Source organism: Protomyctophum bolini, assembly GCF_963924005.1.
Source record: "Protomyctophum bolini genome assembly, chromosome: 8".
NCBI lineage: Eukaryota > Metazoa > Chordata > Actinopteri > Myctophiformes > Myctophidae > Protomyctophum > Protomyctophum bolini.
In genome coordinates, this window is record NC_137869.1 from 28,711,279 (window position 1) to 28,723,620 (window position 12,342).

Below are 12,342 nucleotides of genomic sequence, written 5' to 3' on the forward strand. Positions count from 1 at the left end.
CTCAATTCTCACAACTTAACCACACAACTATGAATGAGATCTACACAATGTAAATTTTTATTTCCTTTATTAACGTTTACAATTTTTCTAATCATTTTGTGGATAATAACAATCCTTTTGGCAAACATTGGTGCTCATGGTGTTCTGTACAGTCCGTCCTACAATGTGTAGGTAATTTAAGCGGGGCGGAATTAGGGAAGAAGTGGGGGGCTTCCTTTTACAACTTGTCCATATAGTTGTCCAATGCAGGGATGCCTTCTTTGAGACCCTTGCGTTTGCGTGTCTCAGTGACGACCTGACAAGGCTTGGATGTAGAATCCATTGGGTCTCCCTGAAGAATCTGCCAGTGGTCAAACACGCACTGTGGGAAAGCCTGGCCACCAGTGTTGGAACGCAGATCAGCTGTGAAACCTAGACAGAACAATGCAAAGGGAGGTTAAAACGGATCTTTTTCTAAGCAAAAGTTCACACTGCGTCATCCAGTTTCATATTTTACACACCACAGCAGATAACAGAAATTCCCATCACAATGTAAACTTACCAAATGACTCATTGACAGGCAGGTAGGCCTTGACAATAAACATGGGTGTTCCCATGACATGGAACTCCTCAAACACGTGTCCACGTTTCCTGTTCAACACACCATATATTCCACCGACCACTTGCTCAGGACACTAGGGGGGGAAATTGAGAAGGGGTTAAGTCAGATATACTGGAGGAAATTTAAAAAAAAAAGAATACCATTTTACATTTTTAACGAGTCAAACATGTAGCAAAGGAGGGGCACTTACCTGGATCTCAACCAGATATACAGGCTCCATGAGTCTGGGTGCAGCTGTGAGTTGACAGGCATACAGTACTCTACGAGCTGTGGGAATGATCTGGCCGCCACCACGGTGGATAGCATCAGTATGCAGGGTGACGTCATGGATGTTGTAGCGGCAAGCACGCATGTTCTCCTCACACAGGACACCCTAGACAGAGTGAATGTTTAGATACTTGCAAAATTACATTTCACTGCCGACCCAACAGTAGTGCGCCATCATAGCTATGATCATCGCTACTCGCTACCGATTTCATGCAATATGGCAAAAACATCTAGCCTCAACACCAGTCATCGCCTCCTCTTACCTCCTTGGTAGCCCACTGGAAGCCAGCGACAACGCTGTCCTTGATCTCGTTAAGGTACTGCACTCCCTTGGTCACATCAACCAGCAGGTTGGGTCCAGTTCCCTCAGGTCCGAAGCACCAGATCTTACGGGCCTCAGTGACCTCCCACTCGTACTTGTCAGTCAGGTAACGGGCACGAGCCTTGAGCTCCTGACGATTGCTGACGTCACCCTTTTCGATGTCCTCTGCAAGGCCATCTGGCAAGGGAGCTGCCCTCATGAACAGACGGTTGTGCTTGTTGGGAGACTTTGAGAGGCACATCACTGATGATTCCTCGCTGACTGTCTCTCTGTAGGACACCACAGGGTCGGATTTCTACACAAACAAAAGATGATGTTTCAGTTGAGCTATACAAGGAGTAGGTTGTGGATCAAATTCAGCTTTCATTTCACATTGTACTTCCTACCTTGAGTGGAATGCAGGCATGGTCCTCCTCGAGGTCTTTAAGGCAGATCTCCAGATGCAGTTCTCCAGCTCCAGCGATGATGTGCTCCCCAGACTCTTCAATGGAACACTGGACCATAGGGTCAGACTTGGCCAGACGTTTCAGACCCTCCACCAGCTTAGGCAGGTCAGCTGGGTTCTTGGCCTCCACAGCCACTCTGACCACAGGACTGACACTAAACTTCATCACCCTCATGTTGTGGGCATGCTCATAGGTGGAGATGGTCCCGGTCTTGACAAGGTACTGGTCAACGCCCACAAGACCTACAATATTTCCACATGGTACATCCTCGATGGGCTCAACATAACGTCCCATCATCAGAATGGTCCTGAAAAGAAAGAAAAATGCATCATTATACATCTGTCTAGTTTCACATACAGTACAGGCTAAAAACCCGAAGCTGCTTCTCTCAACTCAAACTTTAAAGCATTGATCCAACGAGGCGGATCACTCATATTCTGGACTAGTCCTAAAATACTGGCAGGATATCCACTCTACCTTGGAGACCATTCTGTTTTAAGATACCTCAGGCTTGTTCCTTTTTATTGCCGGGAAATATCCCTGAAGAGTTTCTAATACATGATAAATATTTAATCAAGATCGTCTTAACAAGTAAGAAAGCGACCACACGACGCTGGTACCAACAGGACCCACCAACGAAAGAATATTGGATGGACATTACTGAGGAACTGTATATGTTATGGAAAAAACTAACATTCATACTTGGACTACAAGAGGATAAGTTCCATATTGGATCTCTTCTCAGCCTAGTAATAATCATTTCAATGAATGCATCTTGTAATATGAAAAATGCAGCCTTGTTTGTGTCTCTCCTTTGTCTTTGTCAATAAAAATTAAGTGGAAAAAAAAGCATTGATCCAACAGCAGAAACAAACCTCTGAATCGGTTTGATGTTGAGGTCATCCTTCTTTCCAGGGGTGTAGTTTGGTCCCATAATGCGCACCTTCGAGCCAGTTCCAACGGTGCCAGAGAAGACACGGCCAAAAGCATAGAAGCGTCCCTTGTCGGTGGTGGGCACCATCTTAGAGATGTACATCATCAGGGGAGCCTTGGCGTCACAGTTCTTGATACCTAGGAAATTATAGTAAGACCACAATTTTCACAACTAGTTCACCAAACACTGATCAAGAAATATTTTAGGATAAGCCATAATTGTAGCAAAGGAATTGATTTATAGTCATATCAAGCATTTCATACCCATGGCAGCCTCATCATCTCCAGGTCCTTCATAGAGCAGTTCACAACGGTAGCGCTGGGCTGTGACAGGGGAAGGCAGGTGGATGGTGATCATCTGAAGAAGAGCATCTCCAGCAGGCAGCCAGCGACGCATCACAGCCTTCAGCAGGGGTTTGCCCTCCTTCTCCTTGTCTTCAACATCCAGCTTGATGTCCAGCTTTTCAATCAGCTTGGCCGTCTCCTCCTTCTTGAAGTTCATGATGGCATCAAACACCTAAATTGGGGAAACAGCAGAGAACAAAACACTTGTATATGGAGATACGATATACCGGTAGTGTAGGATCATCTGAGTAGAGGTATGGGGGCAAACCGCTGCTTGCCATGCTCAGACTTAAGATATTCATCACTGGACAGTCAGGTCAAAGTGAAGATAATGTGTCATCACTTGCAGGCGCAGACTACATATTGATCAGACATGTCAATTTCCCATCCATTAATATCCCACTGACTTGACACTGGGTAGCTTTTATTAACGCAGACACAAATATAATGAGCAATGTATAACAAATATGTTCGCAACTAATTTCAAATGTTTCATGTTGACCGCCAAGTCGCCAACACTGCTAAACACGATACGAGTGAAACCCAAATCTTCCAACGTATGGGAACACTTTGCCTTCAAGTCTTTAAAGACCATTGACAGCTAAATGTGCAAAGGTGAGCTTACATGACACTACACGGCTACAGTTATGCACAAGTACCTGAAAAGGAAGAATGATTAAGCTTTTCTGGGCTCAAAAAGTGAAAACATGCCAACACATGAATAGAGTACAGAAAAGTAAGCTACTCAAGACAAAAGGTATATCTAGCCTCGTATTCATGTGACAAACACCCATTATATGCTAAGAGGAACTCTCATTTGTATTCATAGGAAGAGATAAGAGACATTTCCAGAATTAGACTAATATAATCTGTCAAATAGGCACTCAAATAAATCCACACACATTTAACTGTTGCAAAATAAATTACAAATAAGATGTCATTTTCCACAAGTTTTCATTCTGAAAGTGAGCCATACATTAGTTGCAGCAGTACACATTTGAACTTAAGAGTACAACAATCAGTGCTGTAAAGGCCAGTATTTAGTGGGGGAACATGCACTGATATTTGAGCAGGCCAGGCATCAGTACCCATTGAATGGCAATATTAATTAAGCCACGTTTTACCATTGGTAATCACTGTTAATTTACATCAAAAATAAGATAACACTGCCAAATTATTTTGATCACTGAATTTTCTGTGCATCCAATTGTGGAGATTCATTTGAGTGGACACTTTTCTCAAGATGTGTGCACTGCAGAAGAGCAGTGAGTAATGTAGCTGCATGGACAAAAGTGGTGTAAAAAACATTACAAGTTATTTGCCAGAGTTGTTTGCACTCTTGGAAAACTAATGCAAGGAGAGATTTATTTTCAGTGAGCTCCATTTGTTGGTGGAAATGAGGTTTGTCATGGGTGTGGTCGAATTGCAAAACTACTGCCTGCCAAAAAAGCAACAACAAACGTGAACGTGCACACAACCCACTTAATCGCATGGTTGCATTTCTCCGCAATAAACACACACCTACATAACAGAACATGAATAGCCTGAAAAAACCACAAGCCTAAGCAAAAGCAGTACTTCCATTTGTGGTAAATGTTATGCTTGCTAAATGCTATGCACTCACAATAAGCATTTTACACTCATGCTTTACACACTTACATGTGTTTTACAATTGTCATCTTTAAGTTGTCTGAAAGAAAGCATTGAAAATATATATATTTTTCCAATGCGTAAATTGGATTAACTGAAAATGTTTAAATGACAGATTTAGAAAATCAGCAGCTAGCTTGCTATAATAAATCACCTTGAAGATTGGATCCAGGATGAGTTGGGCAAATGTACGGGGCAGCTTCTTGCCATCGACAACAGGAGCCTTTGAGAACTTTCCAGTGTCAGGGTCAAAGAACCTAAAAAATGAAATCACCTTTAGACTGTATATTTAATGTGTATTAAGCCAATAAAACTTCCAAGGTAGCAGCCAAAAGCAATTTTATATTAGATTATAAATAGATACTCGAATGTCTATTAATTTGCTTAGCCTTGAATCAATTGTTAGGTTTGTGTGTCTCAGCACCTAACGTAAGGACAATTCCTTTAAGTTGTATCCATCTCATACATTCTGGACTGAAACTTACTTATCACCCCACAGTTTCTTCATCATGTCCTCCACCTTCTTGCAGTGCTCAGCTGGCGTCAATGGTGCATTGCCCTTGGCAGCAAACTTGGCTGCATACATCTCAGCAAACTGCTTAAGGGTGAAGGCCCAGCCGTGGAGACCAGAACCAAAGCCAACTGTACCAACGATTGGGTCAATCTGGAAGCATAAATTAAATGTATAGAAATATACACAATCAGAAAAGATTTAGATTGAAACCGTCCATTGTATTTACAAGTCCGATATTACAACTTATTAATTTCCTGGCTTCATATACATTTAATAAGGGCCCGACACTTTCGCTAGTACAAAAGTGTAATTACTCTTGGGAAGTGACTCATGTCTTCAAGGGAAAATGGAAGCAGACAAGCAGCGCCATTATAGCTCCAAATAAATAAAAATACCAAATGGGACAAAGACTGCCCACTCACCATGATGTTACCCATGGGTCCAGTCTCATCCTCTCCATAGGTGGCAATGATGACGTTGACGTTTTCAACAATACGTTGGAATGTCTGGTAGAGGTCCTCGGGTTCCAGCTGCAGCTCCAGCAAGGCACGGTCCATCTTGTTCATCATCAGGACAGGCTTAATGCGCTCACCAATGGCCTGACGCAGCACAGTCTCGGTCTGCACACACACACCTGGTGGGAAAACACAGACGGATGCATATTTAGCCACTTGGATGATTAGAAGTCCAACACAGCATAGTGCAACGGGTTCAGTTAAAATACATGACCTCACAGAATTACAATAATGAAAGAGATTTACATGGCACTCTTGATTTATGAAATATCTTACCAGACACACAATCGACCACAACGAGGGCTCCGTCAGTGACACGAAGAGCGGCGGTCACCTCAGAGGAGAAGTCAACGTGCCCGGGTGAATCGATCAGGTTAATTAGGAAACCCACACCATCTTTGTTCTGCTTGATGAAGGCCAGGTCATTCTCTGGCAGCTCATAGTACAAAGAGATGGCACTGTTGAAGTTGAGATGACAGAACAAGCAGTTAGACATGTACCAGCCAGGTCACTTTACAACATCTGCACTCTGATGTTTAGAACCTAGGAGTAAGAACCTTTCACATTCAGATGTTTGTCATTTTTATAACTCATTTAGTAACCAGACATAATTTGACTCTTATGTAAGCAAGTATTGCATCTTGCAAAAATTACATAAACCTGGAACCAAGATTTGAATAGAGACAATATCCAATCACAGGAATATTCCATTCCTTAAATCACATTGAGCAAACGCCAGTATAAGAAACTTGGAGTCAAGTCAACACTGTTCCAATTGCTGCCAAATGTGGCGTGACCAGGTGAGTCAGCATTCTGAGGCAAAAAAGGGCATCTCATTAGATTATGTTGAGAATGGAACTATGGGACTAAGGAGTGATTCAGATAAGATTTAACACAGAACACTTACGTGGACTTGATGGTGATGCAACGTTCCTGCTCGTCTTTGCGCGTGTCGGTGAAACGGGTCTCACCGGCACGGGCAGAGGCGATGATGCCAGCCTTCGACACCAGCGAGTCAGTCAAGGTAGACTTTCCGTGGTCTACGTGCGCAATCACAGACATGTTACGGATGTTTGCCTTCTTGTCCATGATGCCACGGATCTGGTCTACCGTGAAGTTCACCTGAGGGGAAAGCTTTGATTAGAGCACTGCAGCAGAACATACGTTCATAACAATGTCATAATGCATAACATAACAATGTCAGATGCAAATGGATATTTTTAAGATGCAAATAGATATTTTTAAGGAGTTTATAATTCTCACTTGCAGCTTCATCCCATTTTATTTTACTCCATTGAGACATGTTTTATAGCATGGGGCCAGGAATTCCACTGACCATTGTTCTACGACAATGATTTCTAAACACATAGATAATGGGGGAAAGTGCTGGATTGTCATGCCATTATACTGCATTCAGGGTGGTTCATTATGGTCAGCTTTCCAAGTGATTACACATAAATTGGCTATGACAGCTCAGCTGTCATCTGAGCAGCATGCTCCAATCTAAACTCACTCAAAACAAATTACATATTATAGATTTATAACCCGCCTAGTGTCTTGTGAGACCAGCGAATAATTCTGATGAAATATTACACGTACGTGTAATATTGCATCAGAATCTTGATCTTGTGTGAGCAAAAGCCATACACGTAGACATAACGCCACTTGATGCAAAATTAAACGTAGATGTGGTCTACGTGCAATATTGCACCAGAATCTTGATCTTGTGTGAGCAAAAGCCATACACGTAGATATATAACGCCACTTGATGCAAAAAACATATGCTATCATTCGGAAGCAAAATTACATCTTTTGCGAGCAAAAGCCAGTGCGTCATTGTGAGGCAACACTCCCAGGCCCATTTAACAAGGCCGTCTGCCAACTGCCATCACATTGCTAGTGGCCAGCAATCGTCACTTATGGTTACGTTGAAACCATAAGGTTTAGGTTCGGCAACCTTAAAATGCAGTTGCACTTAAGCCGGCTGAGATAATCAAAACCTCGCAACATTTACAGTCTAACCGGCTACGCCCGGCATAATAGGCCACGTGTACAGAGTAGCATTTAATGCTAAGACTATCCAGTTAGCAAACGACCCGAAATGCCGGTATCCACCCAATCATACTAGACATGTCAGTGACAGTAAACATTAACACCGTCAACATTGGGAGCTACTCAAGGCCACAATACTGGTATAAACTGTCGTTTCGAGTTTCAGACAACCCGTTTCGTTTATTTTATGCTGCGACACAAGCACGACACGTAGACAACCGGCGTAAGACCAATGTTGAGACGTAGTCTCATTCCTGATAATTATGCTTCATTGGATCAGGTGGAACAGTCTTCAAAACAGAGCAGCTATAAACCGTGAATATTGAGGAAAAGCTCCTGACAACATAACGGAATGTGTGACACTTCAGTCATGTTATGTTGAGAAATAACGGTGCGGCAAAAGATAAAATGGTCGCCATTTTGTTCCAAGGCACAATTCACAGCTGAGTTAGGCAATCAAATCCGCAATAAAAACAAACCTAAATGTAAATAAATAGGAATGTTAGACAATTCTAATGTAAGCATCGGGTACATAAACCAAACAAATATCTAATTTCGACTTACCATTTTGACAGATGGCTGGTGATTCGCTTAGTGGAGAAAAGGAGAGTATTGTTACGCTGCCCAGCTCACGAGGGGCATTGGCAGGGAAGAGACAGCTGACGTCAACACGCACGCTTTTATACCATGTGCGTAACATGTTGCGTAAGCACGTACTGCTTTTACGTCATCTCGTCTCCTGCAACCACTTGAGCAGCTTGAGTCATAAGATCAGCACTTTATTTATTGAATTTTAAGAGAAAACCTTGGTCGATGACAAAATGCAATACCGGTAGGTAATTAAAATGAATAATGAATATAATTAATTAATTATTAATTTCAGCTTGTTTTCTCAGAATAGGCCTATGCATTTTAATGTCACTAAAATTGGATTGACCTCTCAATATTTTGAAGTAAGCTTACAATGTTATAAAGTAGGCCTACAAATAAAATATGATTACTCATGAGTCTTGGACTATAAGCTCACCAGCCTCCCTAGAGAGTGGCCGTGACAATCATAGCCTACATAAGGCCTATGGTTCGGGGTGGGCATATATCTCAAATTCTTTCAACATAATTTCCTATTACCAATCCACTCACACACACACATTTAAGTACCCAAAAGGAATTTCCCAGGCTATGGCTCACTTCTAAGTGACCGAAGCTGAGTCCAGTCCAAAGTTGGAGCTTATAATCATCCAGCCAAGCCGCCTGGTTGCAAATAATAATAATAATAATAATAATAATGCCATTTTACAATAATTTTGGATGGTGACTGGTGAGCAACACATTTTCAACACAATGAAGGATAAAGGAAATTAAATAAAGAGAGTATATCATGTCCTTTGAAGAGAGGTGGTGCAAGAACTCCCAGTGACTCCCTGCAGTGACTCATCACTGTCAGTGTAGCTATACTCTGTACGCCTTAGTGGGTTGGTGCTCTTTAATGTCTCGCAGGTTGCTACAATGGCATATTGTAATTCTCACTTCTGTGTCTGGGGGGGAAAAAAGTCTTGCTTTTTTTGGATCCTGGTCTTGGAATGACCTACAGACCAGACTCCCCTAGTGAGTTTTAAAAGGACTGCCATGGGCACACTTCTGAAACATTGCTCCTGCATTGACATATAGCAAAATGGTGGTTCTTATGTAATGAGGATAGGCATATTTGTTGACTAAATTGTCAGTATATTTAGTCTTAGTTTTAGTCATCGTAGCTTAGTTTTCATTTAGTTTCCATTTGTTTTTGTCAGTAAAAATAGGTAGTCAACGAACATTTTTCGTCTTAGTTTTAGTCGACGAAAACAACACTGCTCTGTACAGTGTATAGTATACGGTAGGGACTAGGGTGTCCTGTAAAATAATGTACCGCAATATATTAGCCTTTATTGGTTGAATGTTCCTGTTCTCCCTTTGAGTTTCTTCGGTAGGCCTACTGTATTTATGAACGTTGCATGATTGTCTCTCCTGTTATTGTCTTGTATTTTTACTGGCAGAGCTCAGCTGTGTTACTTATTTTGCCTCTTCTCTTGGCCAGTTCACACTTGTAAAAGAGACTTTAGTCTCAATGTGGTTTCTACGGGTTAAAAAAAAAAAAAAAAGAAGGATTTAGTTCTAGTTTACATTAGTTAATAAGGATTAGAAACCCATGTGAATGTGAAGCCAATCTCCTTGTCTGCAGAAGACGAAATGTATAGATTTTACAATATTTATGGCAATAGATGGATATAACATAATCCCATTCATGTATTCATAATCCCATTCATTCATGTCATATTGGTTTGGCTCAGTGCATTAAATATAATAAAGATATGGCCAGTGGTAGAAAACATACTATTTTTGTTTTAAGTATCAATACTGCATGTAGAAATAAGTCCGGAATTACATTTTTTAGTAAAAGTACAGAAATATCAGCATCAAAATGTACTTAAGTAGGTCTACCAAAAGTATAAAGTACTCATTATGCAGAATATTCCATTTAAAGTTTTCCAAATGTATAAAAATAATTTGAAAATAGCAGATCTACAAGCTCACAATTCATTCTATCGCGATGCATTGTAGCTTGTAGATCGGCTATCTTGTAGATCGGCTATTTTCAAATGGCTGAAATATAGGGCTGAAGTTGTTAATGTTAATGTTAATTGTTACATGTTTTGTAATAATAATCAAAATCTACAAAGTAACAACTATAGTAACTAATGTTTTCAAATAAATGTATAGTGGAGTAAAAGTACAACATTTGCCTCTGAGATGTATAGAAGAGTAGAAGTAAAAGTACTGGAAATTGGAAAGTATAGTACAAATACCTCAAAACTGTAGAAAATGTTACTTTCCACCACTGGATATGGCTGGCAGTGCCACGTCACATTATGTTCGTCCCTCCAGTAGATGGTGCCTCTGCATCATATTCAGAGATTTCTGCTTTCATATCAGTGCCATAGAATGTTAACCAGCTGTGTCAGCTCCATGTTAGTCAGTGCTATATATTCCATAGTCCAGTGGTATAAGAAACAATGTAGTACTCAAATTCGTTACATTTGGAAGTAGGCTACTTTCACTTTACTGTAGCCTATCTGCACTATTCCCATAATGCATTTTTCTATACTTTTACTTATACATCTGAGAGGCAACTATACTTTTACTCAACACAATTATTTGAAAACTTTATTTACTTTGTGAATTTTAATTTTATACATTATTATTAGGCAACAAAGTCTTATGCACACCTGTATGCTCTGAGGCGGGTGCGTAGGCAGGGCTCAATGTATTCACCTGTATGCTCTGAGGCGGGTGCGTAGGCAGGGCTCAATGTATTCACCTGTATGCTCTGAGGTGGGTGCGTAGGCACTAGGCAGGGCTCAATGTATTCACCTGTATGCTCTGAGGTGGGTGCGTAGGCAGGGCTCAATGTATTCACCTGTATGCTCTGAGGCGGGTGCGTAGGCACTAGGCAGGGCTCAATGTATTCACCTGTATGCTCTGAGGTGGGTGCGTAGGCAGGGCTCAATGTATTCACCTGTATGCTCTGAGGTGGGTGCGTAGGCACTAGGCAGGGCTCAATGTATTCACCTGTATGCTCTGAGGTGGGTGCGTAGGCAGGGCTCAATGTATTCACCTGTATGCTCTGAGGCGGGTGCGTAGGCAGGGCTCAATGTATTCACCTGTATGCTCTGAGGCGGGTGCGTAGGCACTAGGCAGGGCTCAATGTATTCACCTGTATGCTCTGAGGCGGGTGCGTAGGCACTAGGCAGGGCTCAATGTATTCACCTGCATGCTCTGAGGCGGGTGCGTAGGCAGGGCTCAATGTATTCACCTGTATGCTCTGCAAGGGTGCGTACTGCGTAGGCAGGGCTCAATGTATTCAGAAAGGTGCACAAAGACCCGCACACCGTCTGCACTTGCAATATGAACTTTATTGGCAACGTTTAGGTCAAAGACCTTCTTCAGGCATCTCATTGATCTCAATAATATAATAATAATGCATTATTATTTGATTCTGCCCTGCAGTAAGGCTATGGGACTCAAATCGAAATCAGACCAGCCTCTCCTCTTTTGTGGAAATCTCACGAACGTTTGACCTACTCACCAATACAAAGACGGGTTGTGTCAATAGAAAGACTACTTTCCTTAGTGGACGCACTCTGAGCCCCCCCCCCCTAAAATATCGGAGTTGGAACCTGAGACCTTGACCAGCCCCATTTACCCGCTGAGAGCTGTTCATGAGGTGGACAGCCGGGATTGGGGCTCAAAATAAACTAGACAGGCCTGCCCAAAAGTTGTTAATGCAGCAGTTCTCAACAGGCCCATATGTTGATCTGACCCCCCATGCCAAAGCGCCAGCGCTCGCCCAGCAGTCTGCTGTCTGCGTCTTACTGGTAATAAATTAGCACCTTTTTCGCTCGTTACAATCTATTTCATGGATATTAGATGTGCAGCTTTTTGTTTTACATATATTTATTGATTTTTCTTTTCGACATAATATATTCTCAAAACAATAATTCACGTCTATTTTTAGATGTGCAGCTACTAGGAGTTAAGTCGGAGATGGTAGACATCTGAGGGGGATGTTGAATACCAAACGACTCGCCCTGCGAGTATACATCTTGTATACAGATTTATTTGATTGTATAGTAGTCAATCTCTATACTGTGGATATACAG

At 41.8% G+C, this 12,342-nt stretch overlaps 1 protein-coding gene across 1 annotated transcript; it reads right to left on the bottom strand.

Annotated features, from left to right (window-relative positions):
* Nucleotides 1-50: 50 nt before the first annotated feature.
* On the bottom strand, nucleotides 51-8,327 carry LOC308320396 (elongation factor 2b). Its single transcript, XM_080770758.1, has 13 exons — nucleotides 8,210-8,327; nucleotides 6,501-6,715; nucleotides 5,870-6,051; nucleotides 5,501-5,712; nucleotides 5,050-5,228; nucleotides 4,719-4,821; nucleotides 2,834-3,086; nucleotides 2,512-2,707; nucleotides 1,577-1,943; nucleotides 1,132-1,485; nucleotides 792-974; nucleotides 542-674; nucleotides 51-411 (listed from the first exon to the last, which is right to left on the bottom strand). Exons 1-13 carry the CDS (start codon nucleotides 8,210-8,212, stop codon nucleotides 218-220), a joined length of 2,574 nt encoding a protein of 857 aa, XP_080626884.1. The 5' UTR covers nucleotides 8,213-8,327; the 3' UTR covers nucleotides 51-217.
* Between the last annotated feature and the right edge of the window lie 4,015 nt (nucleotides 8,328-12,342).